The 23,344-nt window shown below is 53.5% G+C and overlaps 10 protein-coding genes across 10 annotated transcripts; 5 read left to right on the top strand and 5 right to left on the bottom strand.

Annotated features, from left to right (window-relative positions):
• Positions 1-57: 57 nt before the first annotated feature.
• On the bottom strand, positions 58-1,763 carry J4E78_005035 (uncharacterized protein; the record flags this gene model as incomplete). Its single annotated transcript, XM_049365657.1, has 2 exons — positions 58-733; positions 781-1,763. The coding sequence occupies 2 exons, from the start codon at positions 1,761-1,763 to the stop codon at positions 58-60; spliced, it is 1,659 nt and encodes a 552-aa protein (XP_049222372.1).
• A 207-nt stretch (positions 1,764-1,970) lies between these two features.
• On the top strand, positions 1,971-2,627 carry J4E78_005036 (uncharacterized protein; the record flags this gene model as incomplete). Its single annotated transcript, XM_049365658.1, has 1 exon — positions 1,971-2,627. One exon carries the CDS (start codon positions 1,971-1,973, stop codon positions 2,625-2,627), a length of 657 nt encoding a protein of 218 aa, XP_049222373.1.
• A 153-nt stretch (positions 2,628-2,780) lies between these two features.
• Positions 2,781-3,639, bottom strand: J4E78_005037 (uncharacterized protein; the record flags this gene model as incomplete). Its single annotated transcript, XM_049365659.1, has 2 exons — positions 2,781-3,254; positions 3,301-3,639. The coding sequence occupies 2 exons, from the start codon at positions 3,637-3,639 to the stop codon at positions 2,781-2,783; spliced, it is 813 nt and encodes a 270-aa protein (XP_049222374.1).
• Positions 3,640-4,250: 611 nt separating this feature from the next.
• Positions 4,251-5,687, top strand: OLA1 (Obg-like ATPase; the record flags this gene model as incomplete). The annotated part of the gene is made up of 3 exons (XM_049365660.1): positions 4,251-4,325; positions 4,386-4,943; positions 5,139-5,687. The coding sequence occupies 3 exons, from the start codon at positions 4,251-4,253 to the stop codon at positions 5,685-5,687; spliced, it is 1,182 nt and encodes a 393-aa protein (XP_049222375.1).
• Positions 5,688-5,929: 242 nt separating this feature from the next.
• J4E78_005039 (uncharacterized protein) lies at positions 5,930-8,980 on the bottom strand (the record flags this gene model as incomplete). Its single annotated transcript, XM_049365661.1, has 4 exons — positions 5,930-8,097; positions 8,145-8,391; positions 8,439-8,790; positions 8,838-8,980. 4 exons carry the CDS (start codon positions 8,978-8,980, stop codon positions 5,930-5,932), a joined length of 2,910 nt encoding a protein of 969 aa, XP_049222376.1.
• Positions 8,981-10,192: 1,212 nt separating this feature from the next.
• Positions 10,193-12,226, top strand: J4E78_005040 (uncharacterized protein; the record flags this gene model as incomplete). Its single annotated transcript, XM_049365662.1, has 1 exon — positions 10,193-12,226. The coding sequence occupies one exon, from the start codon at positions 10,193-10,195 to the stop codon at positions 12,224-12,226; it is 2,034 nt and encodes a 677-aa protein (XP_049222377.1).
• A 1,214-nt stretch (positions 12,227-13,440) lies between these two features.
• Positions 13,441-16,674, top strand: J4E78_005041 (uncharacterized protein; the record flags this gene model as incomplete). Its single annotated transcript, XM_049365663.1, has 3 exons — positions 13,441-14,457; positions 15,012-15,773; positions 15,829-16,674. 3 exons carry the CDS (start codon positions 13,441-13,443, stop codon positions 16,672-16,674), a joined length of 2,625 nt encoding a protein of 874 aa, XP_049222378.1.
• Positions 16,675-17,011: 337 nt separating this feature from the next.
• Positions 17,012-17,800, bottom strand: J4E78_005042 (uncharacterized protein; the record flags this gene model as incomplete). The annotated part of the gene is made up of 1 exon (XM_049365664.1): positions 17,012-17,800. One exon carries the CDS (start codon positions 17,798-17,800, stop codon positions 17,012-17,014), a length of 789 nt encoding a protein of 262 aa, XP_049222379.1.
• A 621-nt stretch (positions 17,801-18,421) lies between these two features.
• On the bottom strand, positions 18,422-19,548 carry J4E78_005043 (uncharacterized protein; the record flags this gene model as incomplete). Its single annotated transcript, XM_049365665.1, has 4 exons — positions 18,422-18,857; positions 18,900-18,994; positions 19,044-19,451; positions 19,501-19,548. The coding sequence occupies 4 exons, from the start codon at positions 19,546-19,548 to the stop codon at positions 18,422-18,424; spliced, it is 987 nt and encodes a 328-aa protein (XP_049222380.1).
• A 1,779-nt stretch (positions 19,549-21,327) lies between these two features.
• J4E78_005044 (uncharacterized protein) lies at positions 21,328-23,301 on the top strand (the record flags this gene model as incomplete). Its single annotated transcript, XM_049365666.1, has 3 exons — positions 21,328-21,335; positions 21,502-22,261; positions 22,435-23,301. The coding sequence occupies 3 exons, from the start codon at positions 21,328-21,330 to the stop codon at positions 23,299-23,301; spliced, it is 1,635 nt and encodes a 544-aa protein (XP_049222381.1).
• Between the last annotated feature and the right edge of the window lie 43 nt (positions 23,302-23,344).

The following is a 23,344-nucleotide window of genomic DNA, read 5'->3' on the forward strand; positions in this document are numbered from 1 at the left end:
CGTAATCGTACAGGGTGGAATGCAGAGGGAAAGAAAAAGAGATTAGTGGCGACTCGCTCAGTAGTAATCCCTGGCACTCTTCTGCAGTTCGATCAACCTCCATCCTCGTGTCTCGGGGTTGTTGACGTCTTCTGGTATCCTGGTGACACCGATAGCGTATGTGACTTGCTGGACCTTGTCGTCCATGCCGGAGGCCAGTTCACCGGACTTGGCGTTGCGGTAGACGTGCACTTCTTGGGTTCTGCAGGTGAGGATGAAGACGGGGATCTCTCCTGGCTCCAGTAGTTTTGCGTTCAGAACGTCGACACCACGGATGTCGACAATCTTTCCGTCAGACTTGAGGCCAGCAGCCTGGTATTGTTGCATGAGCGCTGCGTATACTGAGTATTGCGCTGCTGATAGCCACTCCTTCAGGACGGCAATGTCGCCCTTGACGTATGCGTCCAGGACTTCTGGGAGGATGTATTCGCGCATCTCGGTCAGGAAGGGCTCCATCTGGAAGTTGGGGTCCATCTCTCTGAACCTCTTGATGACCATGGCCGTCTCGTTTTCGGCGAAGAAGCCGGTGATGCGGTCGGAGATGCTACGAGCGGTCTCGATGATGGCGTTGTCGGACTCCCTGTAGACGGTCTTCATGTTGAAGAAGCCTTGGGCAAGCTTGGAGTTGTCCTTCCATTCTCTCCAGACTTCCTTGTACTTGGCGTCTTTGTGAAGGGTAACGTTTGTGCCAGCACTGCTACGTGTTAGTCAAAGGTCCTCATATTCTCAGAGATGCCTTACTTTGGGTCCTCCTCCATTGGGCCCAGGGGTTTACCGCCAGTCCGCTGGAGTTCGTTGAGTTCGCGCAGCTCTCGCCTCTTCCTGCGCTCTTCCTTCTCGACCCAACCGCCGTATCTTGACGAGCTGCCATCGTCGATTGTTTCCTTCACAGCTTGGAAGGCCTTGGTCTGTCGGACTGGCCGAGTTGCGTATTCAAGTCCGGTACCAGTGACCCTCGCAGCAGCACGAACGCCCTTGACGGGCATAGTGTCCCATGTCCACGCCGCACCGTGACCAACAGCTGATGCCGTCGCCTTCAATGCCTCCGTGGTCTTTGTCTTGGCAGCCTCAGAGATCTGGCCAGCCTTCTGGACGTTTGGGTTCTGCTGGAAGTCGTGCAGCGCACCACCCAACTGCTTTGTACCCTCGTTCCAGTCTTTCGAGGCCTGGAACTCTTGCTTCAAGGTCTCGGTGAAGACCTGCCATGGTGTCTTGTCGCCGTGGGGTGGAGGTGGGGGCGCATCCTTCTTCTCTTTCTTCTGGCCCTCTTCGCCCTCCTTCTGTTCACCAGCTTCTTCCTCTCCGTCCTTCTTCTCCTTGGCTTCCTCGCCCTCTTTCTTTGCCTGGTCGCCTGCAGCCTGCTCTGAGGTGCTACCCTCGGAGGCTGTTGATTTGGTGGGGTCAGGCTCTTGGTCCTTTACGTCTTTTTGCTTTTGCGCTTGCTCGTACAGGGCGGGCCGAGAAGAGAAGTGGCGGACGTATGCGGATGACGTGCGGAAGAGAACATCTTGGGGCAAGAATTCGCTGCGGAGGAAGCGTTGGGAGGAGGGTGTAGATGTGGACGCTAGTGATGTGCGTGTGGAGGAGACTTGCGATGTTCTTGGTAGTGTTGATATCCGTCTATACGCTGCAGCTCTTCCGCATGCGCTTGCAGGCGTAGCAGCGGCGGGTTGTATGCTCCATCGCGCAGTGGCGGCAAATGTGCTTGCTGTCTGGGGCCTCATGCTCTGGACTTGAAGGCAATTGGATCTGGGTATTAAATTGAAGTAGGACCGGCCCAAGCAGTGAGCGTTGGAAGGTGGGCGCGGCGAAGGTGGGTGAGAAGCATCGCCATCTTTTTCCGAATGCCAAGCCAGACTCGCAACCTTCTGCGACTTTCTAGCAAATCGCTGCATCCCCGAACCTCAATCGGGGCATCTACCGCCTTCAACATGGCCAGCAACACAACTCTACAGACGTTCCGATCCCTCACATGCTCAATTCGCTCATCATGTCGACACACGCAATCCCTGCGACCGTTTTCGCACAGCACACGAGTCCTCGCTGCAACTCCTCCCTCTTTCCGCAAGAGGCCTGAGAAGAGTCTCGACCAGCTGCTCAGCAATGTAGACGAGAACTTTAGTGGCGCGGCCCCCAATCCATACAATATGATACCTGGCCAAAACCCAAACGACCCTTCTTTCAAGAACCTCGCGTCGCGCGAATGGGACGAAGACGACAAACACAAACTCCATGTTTACGCCACCAAGCACAACACACACCTGTGTCTGACACAACCAAACCGAAACCCACTGATCTCGGTATCTTGCGGAAACATCGGCTTCAGGAAAGCGGGGCGCGGAACATACGATGCAGCCTATCAATTGGCCGCCTTCCTCATGAACCGAATCCAGGACAAGGGCCTGCTGCCGCAGATTCAGAAGTTGGAGTTGATATACAGAGGGTTTGGCGCAGGCAGAGAGGCAGTCACAAAGGCGATATTGGGTGCTGAGGGAAAGAGGATACGGCCGTTGATTGTGAAGCTGGCCGACTCGACGAGGTTGAAGTTTGGTGGAACAAGGAGCAAGAAGCCGAGGAGACTGGGTTAGAGACTGCTTGTCGAACATGTGGGGACGGAACTCAGACGAAGTGTACGATGATAGTGGGGGTTACCAGGCGTCACGGGTAGCGGCTATGAGCACTTGGGCATGCATCACAAGAGCAGTGTATAGTGGCCAGGGCATATCAGACCAATTCAAGAGTCATGTCAGATTTTTCGGCAGTGGTGCCCTTTCAGCGGGTGGAATAGTCCGACCACTAGAATCCGTTTCCGCGATGTTGACAAGCCTGGGTGCAAGATTTCCAGCCTCATACCTAATAGGCCCTCTTGCGCTTCCTTGATCACCACGACTACTTCCAGCAGAATAGCCCGCGTTTTCCCAGCCCCTTGCTTCCTCAGTTGTCCGATGGCGTTCTCGTTCTCGATCATGACGTAGCATCGACGCTCCTTCGTCTTCGAACTCTTCGTCAAGCAACTCTCCATCAGCAGTATCATAATCCGGTGGCGCTATCCATTCCCGTGGTACAACGCATGGTAGAGCGACGCCGATGCTAGCGGCACGATTCAGATAGCTCGGCGCTGGGCGACCCGTGAGCCTCTCGCAGAGGTAGGACGTGAAGTGGTTGCAGTTCTTCGTGAGGAGGTTATACGACGTTCCTTGGAACTCGTGTGAGGCCTGTACTGTATTAGCCAAGTGTCTGAATTCACATGTTGCTGCATACCTCTTGTATGATAGCCTCTAGTTCTTCTTCAGGCCGGAAAGAGAAGCCATGTAAGATCGCCTGCTTGAACGTGCCACCCGGTGGTTCTTGCCCGGGCTTCGTCCAGTACACGCCTGTCAAGTCCCGCCGGTCATGTCCGCCGTATGCATATTCCCTGTCGCCAATAACAACACCTGTGTGAAGGAGCGAGCTGCCGATTGCCCAGAGTACAGTTGCGACCTTGCCGGGCGGTAACAGGTCATATACGTGTATGGAGACTTCGGTTCTCTGCAGCGACAGCGTGGTCCTATGTTGGCTGGAACTTTTGCGCGACGGTTTGGGACGGGTAGAGGATGACATTGTCTATGGTTGTAGTAATGTATGTACAATCGAGTGTGGTATGTATTGGGGTAGGTCTCTACGTCGGTACCGAATAAGAAGGGTGGGGTATCATGGACGCTGTTAAGGGACGATGAGTGGTACGAGGTAGTGGTACAATGACGGCAGGGCGGAGGTCAGTGAATGGGGCCAGCCCTGGGAGTAATATGCGGAGGGACAGGTGTGGGGGAGCAGATGGAGATGGAGGTCGTTGTAGCCATGACCGCCGGTTTGGCGCTCGAGCACAGCTGGAGACGCGGCTTCGGCGCTTGCTGCTTCGAGCAAGCGCTGCACGGACGCCGCCCTAGCCACATAAACTTAAGAAAATTCGATTGGACTCGCTGCACCGTCAATTAACCCAGGAAACGCAGGAGAGCGGCTGCTAGGTAGCTCTCCCACCCCTCTATTTCATCACGCCCCCCACCAGGCCTCTTACCTTTTCTTTCTCTTCTCTGATACCCACTTTTTACAATCCGGCAGCAAGCACTGCCTGCTTTTTCCCAGCCTCTTTGCACTCTTCATCTTCCCCCACCAAATTTTTCCTTTCCTTCACTGCAGCTCGCACCTACGCGTCCGCGCCCAAGAAGAAAAAGATGCCTCCCAAGAAGCAGGTCAAGGAGGAGAAGCTCCCGCTCGGCAGGCCGGGAAACAACCTGAAGACTGGTATCGTGAGTGAGAGCCCTCCTTAGCTGGTCTTGTCGCGTTCTCACATTAACAGTGATTGCCAGGTTGGCCTAGCGAACGTCGGCAAGTCGACGCTCTTCCAAGCCATCACCAAGTGCTCTCTTGGTAACCCCGCCAACTTCCCATATGCCACCATCGACCCAGAAGAGTCGCGCGTCATTGTCCCAGATGAGCGCTTCGACTGGCTAGTGGAGCACTACAAGCCCAAGTCGGTCGTACCTGCCCACTTGACCATCTACGATATTGCTGGTCTCACGCGCGGTGCTTCCACTGGTGCTGGTCTCGGTAACGCCTTCTTGTCGCACATCCGCGCCGTCGATGCCATCTTCCAGGTCGTCCGATGCTTCGACGATGCCGAGATTATCCACGTTGAGGGTGACGTCGACCCCATCCGTGACTTGGACATCATCGCCGAGGAGCTGCGCCTGAAGGACATTGAGTTCACCGAGAAGGCACACGCTGCGCTTGTCAAGGAGACCAGGAGAGGCGGTCAGAGTCTGGAGATGAAGAAGCTCAAGGAGGAGCAAGCCACAGTTGAGAAAGTCCTCGAGATGCTCAAGGATGGCAAGGATGTCCGGAAGGGCAACTGGTCGCCTAAAGAGGTATGTACATCTTACTTCCTTTCCCTGCACACCCTGTTACAAGATGACAAAGAGCGATTGCTCTATAATCCCAGCTCTCTGATGGCCCATTAACGCTGGGCTATTCTGAAGTGAAGTCCTTCTCTGATCAACAACACCCCAACCTCGTTACCTACATGGAAAACCTTTCGCAAGCTTGTACTAACAGTTTGCTAGGTCGAGCATATCAACCCTCTCTTCCTCCTCTCCGCCAAGCCCGTCGTCACTCTTGTCAACCTGAGCGAGAAGGACTACATCCGCCAGAAGAACAAGCATCTCCCCAAGATCGCCGAATGGGTCAAGACCAACGCCCCCGGTGACCCAATCATCCCCATCTCCGTACAGCTCGAGGAGCGCATCGCGGTCATGTCTGACGAGGAGGCCGCCGAAGAGCTCAAGAACCTCGGTACCAAGTCGGCGCTGCCCAAGGCCATCCAGGTCATGCGCAAGGCCCTTCAACTTGGTAGCTTCTTCACAACCGGTACCGACGAAGTCCGACAATGGACAATAAGGACTGGCACCAAGGCGCCACAAGCTGCTGGTGTCATTCACGGTGACTTCGAGAAGACCTTCATTCAGGCAATCGTATACAACTATGCGACATTGAGGGAAGAGGGTGACGAAGCCACTTGCAAGGCCAAGGGCAAGATCATGACCAAGGGCAAGGACTACGTTGTCGAGGATGGTGATATCCTCCTCATCAAGGCTGGTGCCGCGAAGGCATAGACAGCTTGATGAGTCTTGGTTATGTGTGTATGTGTTTATGATCTACATGCGCGTCTTATGATGAGCTATATGAAAAGCAGCTAGACTGCGCTGAATGAATGAGAATAAACATGACCACGAACAAATCAACTTTTCCCCATGCTGTGATATGTGACTACTCTTCTATTCTAACATGTTACGCAAAGCTTAGAAGACTATTCAGTAGAAGCCTTCACTCAGCTCCTCCACACCCCTATGCCAGTCTACTTCGCCTTTCCTTTCGTCTCAACAAGCATCCAGCTATTCCCACAGACACAGTGCTTACTCAACCCCAGCAAGTACTGAGAATGCGCAGGAGTATACCCCGGCAACCCCGGCACAACATCCTCCATACAAGCACCACACCTCGTACACTGCTTGAGCAAATTCTTCTTCTTCCTGCCCTCTCCATTCGCCCCGGCACTCTGAATACTATCACTCCTCGATCTGTTTCCCCCACCCGTCGCCGACCCCACAGGATGCGTCCACGTGCCCGTGCCCCTGATGATCATCTTCTGACACACATCCACCACATGCGTATCGTGCCAATACCTTGCGCGCTTAGAGTCCGTGAAGCCTAACCACGTGGTATCGAAGAACATGAGTCTACCCATGTCGAGCTTATCCGCGAGACAAACTTGCTGCGTCGTGCTCTTCCAGAGGTAATCCGTCACAAGGCGTTTAGCGACAGGGAAGAGGATGTCTGGGATTTTTCCGAGGAGGAGCTCGCGCTCGATGCTGTTGCGTTGCATGTCGGTTAGATTGCGCTGCTTGTACGTGCCGCGGACGTGGCTCTGCGTCTCGGTGAGCAGCTGTTCGTAGTAGCGGTAATCGAATGGGATATCAGTTATAGCAGCATAAAGAGGAGCGTAGAGCTTCTTTGCTTCAGGTGTTTGCGGCGGCGCATTTGGGTTCCCGGCTGCGGCATTGGGCAGCGTGACGTAGGCTGCTGCGCTGCGCGAGAGCCACGCAATAGGTTGGAACCAGAGTTTCATCATGGCGCGGGGGAAGGCGGACAGGATGAGGAGGAGCGCGGGTTTGTTGAGCTCACGGATTTTGGCCTCAAGGACGGGACGCGTGAGGTCTGCTGGGGGTATGTCGGATAGGGCGCGGCCGAGGGCGAAGAGATCATCTAGGATGTAGGCCATGAAGTGCATTGTCCATCTGCAGGTTCCGATCATTTGGGGGACGGCTTCGGGTCGGAGGTTGCTCTTCGATGGGTCGCCGTGAAGGCGGACGATGGTGGTCAGGGTTTGCGTGACAAATCTGATGTTGATGAGTTGCCAGGCCATCTTGCTGCTCAGAGAACGGTCGATGTTGCCTTGGAGGCCGAGGATGTTCATGGCCGAGAGCGTCTTTACGAAGAAGGGGCTGCGGCCGAGGAGAAGGAAGTGGTTGCTTGATGTGTCGTCTACGCCACAGTCAATGTTGACTTGGAGTCCTTCGAAGAGCAGATTGATGAAATCGTGCTTGCGCTTGTCGCTGAGGGAGCTGACAAGAGCGAAGATGTCGTCGCTGGAATAGTATTGGTTTGCTGCAGACGAAGACTGTAGAATGAGTGCTGCGAGAGCGGCGGCATGGCGGGGATCATCATCGTCTGATGAGAGGGTGCCGTGGGAGTACTCCATAGAGCGCAGCTTTGGGCTACCATCCAGTTGCATACATACCGCTAAGCAGTGGTTGGGTGATAGGGCGACGTGTAGCGAGGGTTCGGCGTGCTGGAAGACGAAACCAGCTTGTAAAAGCGAGTTCACAGTGTCAGTATTGCCATCTGGCATGACTATTTCCATGGTTGATCGCTTCCTGAATTCGACAGCCCCATCGCTGTACGTGAATGCCAGAAGCATGCTGTACCATATCGGGTAGAACCCTAAGACGACGGCATGCAATGAGAAGTCAGGCTGTCTCTTGAGAAGGAACGTGTTCTGTGCAGATACCGAGCTTACGCTCTTCTTCTTTGATGTCACCTGATCGAGGCTGGAATGCAGCTGACTGTGTTGCTCTTGATGCACTTGCCATTTGACGATGATGCTGTACCGCGTTTCTTGCGGGTTCAGATCATACGAGATCGGATTCGGTGGCTTGCAGAATATGGCTTGAATGGTGGGCACCGAGCCGTCATCTTGCTCGGGCGTAACGGGAAGGAAGTTGAGATGTGTTAGTTGAGCGGCAGCCGCACCTCTTGATGCTGTACCGTCGCCCAGGTCGTCACTCGCAAGCTCAACGGGGTTGCAATCATCCTCTAAAGCGATCAATGAGACTTGGATGGTTGGCTTCTCGAATGGACCGGCGTTCTGGCTACGCTTGTCGGTTGGTACATTCCAGATTGTCTCAATGCGATACAAATGCAACCGCCTCTTGACGTCGTAGGCAGCCAGTAGAAGGGTGTTATCTAGAAGAGATTAGCACGATACAATCGAAGCATACAGGAGGATATACCATTGTTAGATGTAAAGGCTGCGTGTGTGAATGACTCCTTGGTTGAGATCATAGGCCCTAGTTGAGCGGAGACTTCTTGCCAACTGTTGTCAATCTGCTGGAAGCGGAGCTTGAGTTCGCCATGTCTCTTCAGATATATGAAGCATGCTTTGCCTTCTACAGGATGGTGCGCATTGTTGAACATGTGTTGTTTGATATTCCACTTCCATTTGCCTTTCTCTTGCGAAGCTGACCAAGCAATGAGATTCTGGAGGAACATTAGAAACAGGCTTACAGACATCCGAAAGACCTTACCTTTTGCGCGTAGGGTAGGATCGCAAGCCAATGCATGCCTACCACACCATCTACTTCGGACTCTGGATGAGCTACTTCCGCTCTGGTGAAATGCATGCGGTCTAAGGCCATGGCGCATGAGAACACCATTACTCGGCCTGCTTCGTCCATGACAGCGAGATCATTGCCCAGATGACTCCACGAAAGATGGGTCAAACGAAAGATTTCGCGGCCCTGTGGAAATTCGAGAGGCACGTTTCTTCCGAGATCCCATTTGCCAGATTCAGGATCTCGCGAAAAAATCTTCAGGTGGACAGAATAGCCGTCTGGACTTATGTACGCAACACAGCCATTCTTGGACCATGATATCTTTCTATTACCTGTTAGTGAAGCTGGCAGACTTGCCCAAGACTCACTTACTGGCAACAGCCGCTAGACGCTAGCTCGTCGATGCGCCCGTCGAGCCCTTTCACTGGCGGTGTCGTATTGATAGACTGTATGTTGACATGTTCTGAGTCTCCGAAGAGATCATCCACATCCATGTTATAACTTGCGCCGTCCATTGTGGTGAGATAGCTGCGCTCGGCGACAGGTCGGCTGAGAGGTGAGATCAGTCGAGAAAAACAAGAGGTGGGAAACAACCCCGCCAAGAAAGTCGCACGAGACAAACACGAACAGATGACGAGCGAATCGTCGGGTATCACAGAGAATACAAGGAAATGAGGCACGAAATTCAAGACAGAGACGGGCGTGGAGAGGGTCGAGGGTTGATGAGGCTGCGCCCCGGTTGTCTGGGATCAGTTGCGGCAGTAAGCGATGCAGCTAACGATGACTAGCGCGGTTCCATCTGGTGTGCTGTTCGTGAGAGCTTCGCGCACAATCGTCATCCCGGGCAGTCATCCTTCCCAGAATGCTGATGAAGGTTATCGCAAGAGCTCAGAATATACTGCAATCAGCTCAGGATGCTTATGCGACTCCGGGATTGCGACGGTCAAATAAGCGCATCGCGCCGATCTCTATGAACCTGGGAGGGGTTGCATGCGCTGTGGCTGTCACGAAGAACATGGCATCGTGCCGTCCAGTTGCAAGCATGACGAGCGAAGACTTGCTTCAGAGCTCGCTGTCGTACTCTATGTACACGGCTTAACATGCTTCTTCCACGCCTACTACTTCAATGATGCTGTCGTTCAGATAGTGCCATGTTCGGCGCAGCACAGACATGCCGCAAACGTAAACAGGTCGAGTGTTTAGGTTCTGTTCTTGGCAGACCTACCCGGCGCCCATGGTTGTCCAGGTCAACCAGCGCTCGCCCGTCATCGCATCCACCGCCAACCTCTGCACCCTTCCCACCCCCCTTCACCACCGCCCACAAACGCGTCTATTCCAGACGCGCGCCTGCCTGCCCTTTCTTCATCGCGCCTTCACGAAGCGTCACAATGATCTAGCGTACCTTCCCGATCTGACGGTTCTCGAAGGGGACCAAAACGGCAGCAGCGGCAGCACGGCAGCGACGACCGACAGCCCCCAACCTACGCCCTCCACACAATCACGATCTCCACACGCCCTCTGTACGCGGCAAATCTCGAACAAATACCCAGAAGTTAATGCGGAATTCCACCGTCTTGTTTAAGCTACAAAGAACATCGTGGTACTAGACGCGCCGGGTCCCTGAAAGCCGTCAGGCGCCTTGCGTTCGACATTGAACCTCCCTCGCGACACACGGCTGTCACTGCCTGTTGCTGTCCACCCCACAATCCCCACGGCGCTCCTTCACCATGGCTTACAACGCGCTAAACAACGAGCCCAGCTCGCCCTTGACCGAGATTTCGGATTCAGATCTCTCTATTCTTTCCCGGTCGCCCACTCCACCAGCTGAGCTTAACAAATCCTTCGCTCAACGTCGCGCATACATGTCCCCATCCTCCTCGCGACGCTCCTCCGCCAAGACATCACCCGCGCCCGAAGACATGCCTTCTCCCCCGTCCAGCAACGACGACAACCCGCGTCCAGTAAAGAGGAGGAAGACAGCAGAGCCCAAGGAGCGCACGGCAGAATACCTTGACCTCTCCAGGTCCGACGTCGAACAAGACGAGCTACCACAGCTGCAGCGCTTGCTGAGCGTTTTGCACAAGAAGCGCAAGATTGTGGTTATTGCAGGTGCAGGCATTTCGGTTTCGGCTGGCATTCCCGACTTCCGATCAGCTACTGGCCTCTTCAACACGCTCAAGAAGGAGCATAAGCTCAAGTCCTCCGGCAAGGACCTCTTCGACGCGTCTGTTTACCAGGATGACACGTCCACGTCGACATTCCACGACATGGTGCGCACCCTGTCCCAACACACCAAATCTGCGCAGCCCACCGCCTTCCACCATCTCCTCGCGACCCTAGCCCAAGAAGGGCGCCTCATGCGGCTCTACACCCAGAACGTCGACGGCATAGACACTTCACTACCCCCTCTGAGCACGACGGTGCCTTTGCCGAAGAAAGGACCTTGGCCCAAGACTGTCCAAGTACATGGCGGTCTGGATTACATGGTGTGCTCCAAGTGTCAGAAGGTGGAGCCTTTCGACGCCGAGCAGTTCAACGGGCCTAGCCCACCACCCTGCCCAAGCTGTGTTGAGAACGACGAGATCCGCCAAGTCGCAGACAAGCGCAGCCACGGCATTGGCCGCCTGCGTCCTCGTATGGTCCTCTACAACGAACATAATCCTGATGATGAGTCGATCGGTTCTTGTGCATCCTATGACATGCGCATGAGGCCAGACGCTGTTATCGTGGCTGGCACCACGTTGAAGGTCCCCGGTGTGCGGCGCATCGCCCGCGAGATGTGCAACATCGTTCGCGACCGGAAGGATGGAGTCACGGTCTGGCTGAACAACGACCCGGAGCCGATGGGTAAAGATCTCGAGGACAAGTGGGACCTAGTAGTCAAAGGTCCTTGCGATGAAGTCGCGCGCCATGCCAACATGCGACGGTGGGACGACCCCATGGACTATAAGACAGTCACAGAAGAGGATCTCAACAAAGTTAGGGAGAAGCAAAGAGCAGAGGTCATCATCGGAACTCCTCGAAAGCCTGGTGTCCTACGCAATGCAGGCCAGCTCACACCTGGACAAAGCCCCCGCATATTACCACTATCGTTTAACAAAGCGGAACCAGACACCCCGTCCAAGAAAGGAACGAAGAGGAAGGCAGACGCGAAGGCAGACGGGCAGATGGATCTGTTTGGCAAGCCCGCAACCAAAGCACCCGCAAAGAAGCCGAAAGCACAACCAAAGAAGGCTACAGCAGCAAGCAAGAGCAAGGCGGGCAAGAAGGAGCCGAAGAAAGAGGCTCCCGCCATCAACAACGTCTTCAAGGCTACCAAGGGCGGCGCCAAACCTACCGGCAAGCCTCTGGCCAAAGCATCCGATCCGGCCCTTACCATTATCGAGTCAAAGTTCAACGAGCAGACTCGGCTCAATCCGAAAGAGAATGCCAGTGACACGATCCACATCGAGAAGCGACGGACTCCATCAACCCCCAGGAAGCCAGCAAGACTGACCAAGATAAAGTCAGACTTTGTGTTCCAGCCTGTTTCGAGTGCAGACAGCCGCAACAACCACTCACCGAAACGGCCACCAATTGAAAGCTTCACACCCACAAAGGACCGTACACCCAGTGCTCAAATTCAGGAGGAAATGGCATACGCGCATGCGACGTCGACTACGAGCGATTCTCGTCCTTCATCCTCGGGCAGCGCACAGCGACACATTATTGAGAGCCCAACCGGCCCGGTACCCAAAAACATGAATCACCTTCTCTGCTAGCGAACTGCATTTCTCGGCGTTGGCGGGCTTTCTTTTCCAGACAGACGCCGTATCTATGTGCGCGGTGCATTGCATGAGAGGCGTTTGTGGTTTTACAAGTGTACAGTTGAGGTGTTAGTTGTACCAGTATTTTTCTCATTGTTGGACATGCATATCTTACCTTTTGGCTGCATGATACCCAGATGAACCCCTGGTAGAGGCAGATCGGACGCTTTGGCGTCCTTATTCAGCGTAGTGTAGTGGTTCCGACGATAGTTGAAGGCTTAGGCCTCTGTTGATATTCGTCACAAATGCGAGATATTTACTATTACCTGGTGTTGAGACAATCTATTGATCTTTGTGATAACAGTAACTTGAGCGAACTATCAGTGTATAGCTGCACCTTCCTCCCTTATACCTGCGAATGAACTTCTGTGCCTTAGAATTGCGCCTCCCTTGCGCGCCTTCTTAAGACTGGCGCCTTGGCGCTTGATTCGGCCTGTGCACGTTGGCTGACGACCATTTCCCAACCTTTCATTGTTCAAGCATCTACACCCTGTCGAGACAAAGATTTACCCTTTGTTCGAGACGGCATCGTTCCGCCATCACCAGTCCTGCAACAAACTCTTTCAATTGGAATAGCTTCGGTCGGCACCTCAAGCTTATGAACATCTCTACGCGCTGACGTGTCTTGAGAGATTTCAAATCCTACCCTTGCAGGACATTGCAGTAAGAACGAGCTGGAACTATCGGTCATGGCTTCACCACTAACCGTACGAAATTTGACGCCTACCACCCTCTCGATCCAGCGTGTTGAGCGATTTGAGGACCCAAATACGCTCCAGTCCAAAGCAAGCGGGTACTTCCTCGGTGCTCAAAGCACTCCATCCGTGGCACCCACGTCACCTGAACTCAGCAGCCATGCACAAAGCTTCAACGATCAAAATCTTGAAACCATCTTGCAGCCGTTCGAGTCGTATACTTTAACATTTGCAAGCTTGAAGCAGTCCAACGCATCTACACTATCGAATCCAACCCTCCGTCTCACCATCCAGACATCCAATGGTGAACGCCATCGCATTGATACGCACCCGTCATATACTCAAAAGTCAACGCAGTCGTTCACCCCGCTGTCCGCAGATCCCTCAACAACCTACAAAGCTCTCTTTCACCCATCGAAACCAGTTCCCCATCTCTCGATCCATGTGAATCACATTCCAAACTACTCTTCATGGATGGGCTCATTACCAGATGATCTACCTCTATCAGCTATAAGCATCCCCGGATCGCACAACGCACATACGCACTATCGAGCCCTCCCATCTGTTCGATGTCAGGTTCACGATGTCAAGGCACAGCTCGAGAACGGGATCAGATTCCTGGACATACGGGTACAGCCAACACACGCAACGGATGCATCAAAGAAAGACCTTTACCTAGTACACGGCGCATTCCCTGTGAGCCTGACAGGACCAAAGTACTTTGAGCCTATCCTAAAGATCTGCTACGACTTTCTCTTAGCCAATCCTAGCGAGACGGTATTGGTGAGTTTGAAGCGAGAAGGCGTGGGAAGCGCGACGGACGAGCATCTTGCCCGTGTTCTAGAGGAGCACTACATCACCCCCAATGCGCGCCATTGGTACACGGAGAACGCGATACCGTACTTGGGAGCTGTAAGGAGTAAGCTGGTTCTGGTACGGAGGTACAATGTAGCTCGGACTGTGGCTTCATCTTCGCGTTCGGATTGCAAGAATGGCGGCCTGGACGCAACAGCCTGGCCGCACAACGCAACCCACGCCGTCTTCCCGTCGCACTCTTCCGCACCAACATTCTGTCTCCAAGACTTCTGCGAGGTCCTAGTACCGGATATCATACCAACGAAGATACAGCATTGCAACGACCATCTCGTGCGTTCTGCCGCCGCTGTTCACCCCTTTCCTGGAATAACGACCGATGTCACGAACCCGGTACCGCCAGGTCCTCTGTACCTGAACTTTCTCTCTGGAAGCAACTTCTGGAAGAAATCCTGCTGGCCTGGGGCTATCGCCAAGATTGTCAACAGGGGCATGGAGGAGTGGCTTTGCGAGGGACATCACTTGGAGGCTCCAAATACGACACCTCGCCACCCGGAGGTCGCAGATGAGAGCGCCGAAGGTGTAGTGAGGAGGTCAAAAATCGGTGATGGAAGTACGGGTGTTGTTGTGATGGATAATGTGGGAGAGAATGGGGATTGGGAGTTGGTCAAGCTGATCGTGGGTATGAACATGGGAGTGTTGGCGAAGGTGAAAGCAATGGGGCAGACTTGATGGAAAACCGATTCGATATAAGATCACAAACACGTACATTGCATATCCAAGATCCTGGTCGCACTTACACCCCACCTGTTGGCTCGTGAGTGCCATGTGCAAGTGATGAACGGGGAGCGTCTGTGCATCTCCGAGATGCCGACGGAACATTTTGGCGATGCGCATCATGCATCTGGCATACCATAGCCCACGACGTGCGTACTATGCATTGCTCGACCCCAGCAAATACGGCTGTCAACAAGACAATCCGAAGATAGCCGCTGTCCAGCGCCAATCCTGAGTGTGACAATTGAGGTGGACCGGCGCATCCAACAATGTCCCTCCTCCGACCAACATGCGCATCGCTCGCGCGGCGACTGTGCACTGCACAACCGTTATCAGAGCCAACCCTGAGGTCGCCTTTACTAGCCCTCATACAGCGACATCGATCCTCGCGACCGCAATGTCGTGCCTTCGTCTCCACGCCCCGCTATCGAGCAAGAGTTATAGACACCCCGCAGAACCCAAGCATTCCCCAATCACGCAAGCGCACAGTCAGGATAGGTCCTCTACCCGAAGGACCAGTCAGTGAACCAACGATACATCGAATATTTGGGCGAAAGCTATCGGGTCACGACGGCAACAATGTTCTGCGGATATTACACCACCGGCGGACAGCAGGCTCGCTTGCCGACTACGGCGTGGACAATCTCGGGAAGCAATATACACACGTGAGCAGGGATACGGCATTGAAGGGCCTGGAGTGGTTGCGAGAGAAATACCCAATAGATGAGGCGCGTGCGGCGGAGGAATGGGCAGAGAAAGAGGCAAACCGTATAGCCTACGAGCTGTGGCTGGCCGACCCAGAAACCGAGTCCAAATACAAGGACCCCGCTCGCGCTTTCCGAGAACAAATGGAGAAGGAAGAGGCAGAGAGGATACAACAGGAAGAGGACAATCGCAAGATTGGCATACTGCATGCAGGCAAGAGTCAGTTTGAGCTCAACATCGAGGAGAAGAGGAGACAACGATTAGAAGAGATTACACGGAAAGCAGAAGAGAAGGAGCAACAGGAGAGAGAAATGGAAGAGAAACTGGCGACTGGAGAGTATGTACGTACGCCAACTGGTACGCAACTCATGAAACCCGGTCAAACAGCCTACGTCGACGTCTTTGGTCGCGAACAGGTCAGTCGAAGGAAAGAGGAGATGGAAAAATACAGCAAGGCTGCTCAAATAACGGATGCGAAGACGGAAGAAGAGCTACTCGCGCAAACCACACTTGTAAGCACCATCTCCCCCTCTTCTCAAATTGACACGATCACTAACAACAGCACAGGCGCAACGTCTCTACCCCATGTCCGCCTTCGTCTTCCTCACAGTCCTAATCTGCTACGGTTTCGCCCACTACTACCTCCCGCCCTCGCCCTCCTACCGCCTGCTCCCCGACCTCAGCCCCACAACCGCCACCATCGGCGCGCTGCTGGCCATAAACGTCGGTATAGCAGTAGCATGGCGAGTGATGCCCCTCTGGCCCATCCTAACCCGCTACTTCATGCACGTCCCCGGCTACCCGCGCGCCGTCCAAAGCGTCCTCAACGTCTTCAGCCACGTCCAGTACGAGCATCTCCTCGCCAACATGATGATGCTCTGTCTCGTCGGTCCCGCATGCTGCGACCTCGTCGGCCGCGGCACTTTCATGGGCACATACATCTCCGCTGGCGCCGTGGGTACTTTGTTCTCCCTCTACTGGGCTAATCTCGGCCGCGGAAATATTACTGCTCACTCCGTCGGTGCTTCCGCAGCTATCTGGGGTATCTCCGTCCTCTACTGCCTCCTCACCGACCAAGAGAAGCTTAAAATCCCTTTTGTAAAAGAGCAGGAGGTGGCGTTTTGGCCTAAGATGCTGTTGGGTGCTTTCATCGTGCTTGAGATTTTCCAGTCGTTTAAGAAGGGTACGTCGACTGCGGATCATGCTAGTCATTATGGCGGCATGTTTGTTGGGTTTGTGACGGCGGGGTATATGCATGCGAATGGGTGGAAGGATAGGCCGCGGTTTGTGGATAGAGAGGGTGGCGTTGTTGAGAAGGGGGTGCAGGAGAGGGCGGGCGTGGATGGGAAGACGGTGGATGTTGGGGCGGTTGTTAAGGACGTTAAGGAGAGTTTGACGGGCGGTGGGAAGTAGGGTGTCGGAGTGTATGTATGGGATGGAAGTGTGGTATGTATCATTATACCTGTACAAAAAAGAGCCTGACACGATACGACATAACACAGCCAACGTTCAACCATTACTTTACACGTCAGGGAACATGTAAACGGATGGGTGCAGTGACGGAGGCCCTCTCTATGCTAACTCTCAGTTCCTACTCCTTTCATACTCCCAGTCCAATCGGTCATTTTCCGCTTATGCTCAGCTAGAATCACACAAGACAGCAGCGACACCACATCCTTTCGAACAACAAAAGCTTGGTATTTACCTCCCAACGCTGTATCAGCGAATAGCAAAGCCCATTCCACCCTCCCTAAACAGCAGGGAAAACATAAACACCCTCCCGCAGCGCCATCTGCACACTCGGCACAGGCTTAACATACTTCCTCACACTCTTCACCGCATCATCCAGCAACATCGCCACCAAATTCCCAAACACAACACTCCCCTCCGCATTCAAATGCGTGTTATCATCCGCCTTGAGATTATACGTATGCGCCTTCTCCGCTCCAATTGCGTTCAAATACGCCGTACTCGCCGCGTTCAAGTCGATGATATCGGCTCCGCTCTTACTCGCCGCTTCTTTCGTCGCAGCCACCACATCCGCAAGGTTTAGTTTGATCTTCCCGTCGGCATCGTAGTTGCGTCGGCTTAAGGATGTAACGAGAATAGGCGTCGCGCCCACATCCCGTACTTCTTCTACATACGCAATGAGGTTGTTTGTGAGATCTGCGGCGCTGATGTTTTTATCGGGTTTCTGGTCGTTGTGCCCGAATTGGATGGTAACGTAGGGCGTGTATTTGCTTGAGACGTTTTTCGCAGAGGATAGTACGGTTGCCCAGTCGCCGCCTTGCCGGAAAGACACGGTTGTTGCGCCGTTGTGGCCGTAGTTTGTGCCTGAAGCACCGTTTTGGAGCGTTGTGGTTAGGAAGCCGGTGCCCCAGCCGCCGCCGCCTGCGGATTGTACGGCTGTTGTTGAGTCGCCGGCGAGGAGGAAGTAGGGTGGTTTTTGGGCGCTGGGTTTGGGTTTGGGCTTGGAAGAGGGAAGGGCGGATGCGGTGGCGAGGAGGGTGAGGTAGGTGAGGGTTATTGGGAGATGCATCTTGATGCTATTTGGCTCTGCCGCTGTGAGATAGATTGAATGGAATCGCAAATTTCGAGCTGCTGATGGTTTGCCTGCCGGTTTCGATGAAGGATGCTCATTACTTATATACCCATGAACTGATCTCCTCTATCCCGACCTCACCTACTTTCTAGCTGACGGTTCTCCGGAATTTTACCCCATCATTTCCTTTTCGCGGCTGATGGTCGCTGCGGTAGGGTAGATAGTCTGGGGTAGCTTGCAACGTTCGTGTTGAGACATTTCCACCAATCAGCCCCTGCTGATGCTCACAGGCACGTCATGGGTGCTGTATGGTGGAGAAACACCGACGATTTGGAAAACAGGGATGCATCCGGGTAGATGCACGATTCCCGTTGATCCGAATGCTTGCGCACGTTATTTTCGTAGATGAAGGGGTAGTTGAGCGCGTGATTAGTGAACCGGTGTAATTGGAAGCGTAGAGTTCCACCCTAAAGCACAGGGTCCGGTGTCGGCCCGGTACTGTATCTGGGGATGCATGAACGCGGCAATCAGGTACAAAGTCGTCGACAAGAACCTGAGAACACAACCTGAAAGTATCGCATTAAGCGATATGGATGCGCGACCAAGAGATTCGGTGAATCAAAATTGCTGCTTCAGCGACAGCGTCCTCTGTGACTGTGCGTCGCTCTCACGAATGCTCACGTGCGTTGTTTTCATAATGCCCGCGCATTGTATCCTGTCCTCGAGTTCCAGGATATGCCGCTCGCTCTCGTCGTCTCCATTACTGTCCAGCTTCGTGCGTGCCTTGGAGATGTAGTTCGAAGAAGCTGGATAAAACTGGCTGGTATTTCTGCGCGAAACACCGAAGCTGGTAGCGTAACCTGCAGGCAGGAATCTTGAGAAGAGACCGAGGATCGTTATTCGCAGCGGCGGCAGGTTTGCGATGATTATGCCGACGCAGACTTCATTGATACTGCAGATACTGAGATCGATGGCGTCCCACATCGGCTCCTCGGATCGAAGGAACTTCATCGTGATGAAGAGTTTCGCGATGGAGAGACCGGTGCCACTTTCTCTGGTCAATGACAGTATCTAGGATAGTACAGGAGTTACTCACACAAGTGCCAGTAGGAATACGATTCTGACGCCCCATTGCGTTTGCTTGCTGAGCTGGACGTGTCTCAGATACACGATTGGCGCAGCAGCATATATCTACCGAGTATCAGTCTATGAGTATGGAAGAAGAATTCAGAATACTTACCAGATCTGTAAACACGTTTGAAGCAATTTGTACATACGCTGTCGCGTCACTCACAGCTTCTGGCCAACACTTCCCTTGTACGGACAAGTCCCACCGAGAATAGTAGGGTCGGCAGTACGCAAAGTGCAGTATTAACATCATGACGAAGTTGCAAAGCACCACGACGATGACGGATACCCATATGAGAACTCGGTAGCTGCGCCCAAAGTCCAGTGCCATGAGGTATGCGCAGATTGAGGCCTTGACCAAGAACATGGCGTAGACGTTCAGACATTGCGTGATGAAGATCAAGTGTAGTTCTCTGGATGTATTCCCGGGGACAGTCCACCATGGATCTGCCATCAAGCGACCCTGGCCAGCTTTGGCGGCGAGGACGGCATACGGTATGCACGCTATGAAGTTGAGTATCTGTATATAGTCAGCGTTGTGTTACCCCACTAGCAAGCTTTCAACATACAACACCTCCCATCATGAGCCAGTCGCTCAGTCCAAGCCACGGCTTCATTCGGAACCGAATGGCGATGCGCCAACCTGCTATTAGTGTGCACAGTGTTGCCATGACTGAGCAGGTCACTATGAGCTCTCCTCCTCGATTGGGCCATTCTCCCGTCGATTTTGGATCTGTCATCGCGAAGGAGCGTAGACTTCTCCGCAAGGAAGTCACTGTGAGGTGCTCATAAAGTAGTGATGATGGGGTGTTTTGAGGAGGCGGGAACGGGTAGCCAGGAGTGCATGACTACCCTATACGATAGCGAGCTGTACGACAACAACCAATCCAGTCGTACGAAATCCTACCGGAAGAAAGTCTCCTGCGAGGGTTTGCATGTAGGAACCGACGCCTGATCAAACCTGATCAAGGCCTCCCTTCAGCCACTCAATCTCGCGCAGCTTTACATGCCAATCACCCTAGATTATTTCTGTATAGGGACATCGCCGACTGCATCACGCACTCCATCCCACGGTGCCGGCACACTCTTAACCGCGGCTCCTTGATACATGCTCTCATTCGCGGGAACGACCCTGGAAACGGGCGGGAAATACACTGGTCGAGAACGCTAAGGAAGGACATGCATATCTGCATCTTAAAGTGTATGGAAATCTTTGACCTTTCGAGAAGTCTGTGCTCATGCGACTGCTGTCTTAGCGAAGCCATCGCATCGCTCAATTGCCGTTGCAAGGGTGTGGCGGAATCCTGCAGACGGGGAGTTAGCCTATCAAGGCGACATAGGGGAGGCCATATGATCTAGTAGTTATGCTCCACGCCCGAAATAAGAGGATGTCGTCGTCAATGAGTGCTGGAGCACCATGCGCCAACAGAGAATCGCAGTGTATACCTTGCTGGGTTCAGGCCGGTCTGAAGGCGACATGTACCCCTCTTACTTGCGCATGACCTTGTAAACGTGAGTGAATTGAGCAGGAAGTACCTCAGAGTATCCACGCGGGTTTGCATCCCGCCCCTAGCGAGGCGGCTCGGTTGGTGTTCTGGGACGGCATTTGGCTCCGCGAAGGTGGGATGTCACATGCGCTATGCCCGATTGAGCGTGGAGAGAACTCCCGGGATGGCAAACGAGGACCACGCAGCATTCTCGCTGCGCAGCTGCGAAATAAACCTCCATGAACCAAGACACGAAAGACATCGCCGTCGCTATCAACAGAGCACATATTCGTAACTTCGCGACTCCATGAGTCAGATCGTACCGTAGCTTCCGTTGCCGGCTGCGCGTAGGAACGGGCCTGACAAGCGCCCCGCGTACCCTTATTTCCACGGGGTTGGCACTACGTCCCGTTCCCATGCCATTGATGTTCATGACTAGTAATGTACCGCCTTTTCGATTACACATCAGCGTTTTTTCCGGCGTGCTCCCTCCGACGTTTGACGCACGCCATGTGTTGACCCGGCCTTTTGCCTCAATCTATCGCTCGAAGGCGCAGGTCCTTAGCCATCCATGAGAACCCACAGTAAAGCCGGCAAATCAACATGCGTCCGAATATCGATGGAAGCCAGGGGTCTACACGTCCAGACCGTACTACGCACGTCGATCTCTTAGCAGCGGTGCGATGAGAGCCTTTAAATCGTTGTCAGGAAGACTTCATGGTTTCTTCAGCACGCCGTCAATCCTTCAGCTTCGCAGCCAGCCGTGATCCGTACGGGTCAGCAAGCGACTTTGGTTTTGTGGTAATTCTCGTTCATCTTATACGTAGTCCGACATGCATTCATTCATCGTTCCTTCGTTCTTTGGCGCTGCGGTGTTGACAGTCGCATCAGCCCAAACCACATACGACTATGTCATCGTTGGAGGAGGGACGACAGGCTTGGTCGTTGCGAACAGACTAAGCGAAGATCCGAAGAGTGAGTACCAACAGTTACAGAGGTGCTTCAAGCAATGAGCTGATAATTCTTTACAGAGACGGTCCTGGTCATCGAAAATGGCGCGCTCAGCAATAGTACCCTATCCAGCATTCCCGGCAACTCGGGTGGTCTCAACCTCGCTGCGATGTACGACATCTACAGCGCACCTGTGCCGAATCTTGGCAACCAAACTTTCCTAGTAACGGTCGGCAACGTCGTCGGCGGCGGTTCGTATGTGAATGGAATGCAATTCGACAGAGGTGCCGATGCTGATTATGACGCGTGGGGCCAGCTCGGAAACAAAGGATGGGATTGGAAGGGGTTGGAGCCATACTTCATGAAGAGTAACGACTTCGATGCGCCTTCAGAAAATACGACTAAGGCATTTGGTATCACCTACGATGCCAAGGCTTATGGCAGTGGCCCATTGAAGGTGTCGATACCGGACTACCAATTCCCCGATATGAAGACTATCTATCACTCGTGGGATAATGTCGACATTCCACACCCACAGGAGGGCTTCGCAGAGCCTGTCGGTCACTACTGGTCACCAAACTCAATCAACAAGGCGACCGCTATGCGTAGTACTTCGCGCACTGCGTACTACGACCCCATTGTGTCGAGGAAGAACCTGAAGCTGTTAACCAACACCCATGTCGATGAGATTACATTCTCGAAGAGCAGAGTGGGCGCCTTGACTGCCACGGGCGTCAAGTATACCCCAAAAGACACCAACAAGCAAGTTAAAGTCATCGCCACGAAAGAAGTCATTCTGGCTGCTGGTGGCGTGTTCACGCCACACTTGCTTATGTACTCTGGTATTGGTCCAAAGAACATTCTGACAGCTGCCGGTGTCACGGTTAAGAAGGTAAGCAAGTCAACCTCGGAAAAATATGACAGGTCTGGAGCCTACATCAACGTTAGGGCAACTACTTTGCAGGTTTCCATGTTGATGTAGGCTGCAGACCTGTTCAGTATTTTCGTTGTATGAGATGTAAGGATGGTGGTGATATCCCTCAGGCCTGCGCTGACATTTCCTAGGATCTTCCAGCCGTGGGCTCAAACTTCCAAGATCACATCGCCAACTACATGAACTTTGACCTCCAAAATCTGAACCCAGAGAACATGAACGCCCTCAGCACAGACTCAGCCTTCAACCAAACAGCTTACGATCAGTACCTGAAGTCGCGCACCGGCCCATACTCTGTCGGCAAAGCCAACGGCCTCGTCTTCATCGCACTACAACACTTCGATTCCTCGTTCAAGAAGACTGTTGCCAAGTTACGATCGCAAGTAGCTTCCAAATTCCTTCCCGAACGCTACGCAAATGACAAGAAGCTCCTCGCCGGCTTTACGAAGCAGCGCGACATCCTCGCGAAGCAGTTCTCCGGCACTGACGCCGCCGTAGGCGAACTTGTCATCCAGCCATGGGGTTTCTCTGGTATCGCGAACAACAAGCCCCTCTCGCGAGGCACTATCACACTCAACAATACACATCCAGCCGCCTACCCCATCGTCCAATGGAATACGTTCCAGAACCCTGTTGATGCGGATGTCATGGTAGCCCTTACGCGATACAACCGCGCACACTGGGCGTCCAAGGAACTGGCACAATACAAGCCGGTGGAGACGGCTCCTGGCCCCCAGTACCAAACCAATGAGGAGATCATCCAGGGCGGTGTTGCCTCGGGCTCACTACAACCAACATTCGCGCATCCCAGTGGTGGGTGCAGTATGATGCCTGAGGAGCTTGGTGGTTGTGTAAGTGATGAATTGCTGGTCTATGGAGTCAAGGGATTGAGTGTTGTGGACGCAAGTATCATTCCGATGATTCCTGCGACGCATCTACAGGCCACTATGTACGCGATTGCGGAGAAGGCGGCGGATATCATCAAGAAGAGAGCCTAGAAGAGGGATAGCTGGAACGTATCCGAAAATGTATTTACTCATG

The sequence above is a fragment of the Alternaria triticimaculans genome, assembly GCF_023758025.1.
Source record: "Alternaria triticimaculans strain BMP 0046 chromosome Unknown scaffold_6, whole genome shotgun sequence".
NCBI classification, from domain to species: domain Eukaryota; kingdom Fungi; phylum Ascomycota; class Dothideomycetes; order Pleosporales; family Pleosporaceae; genus Alternaria; species Alternaria triticimaculans.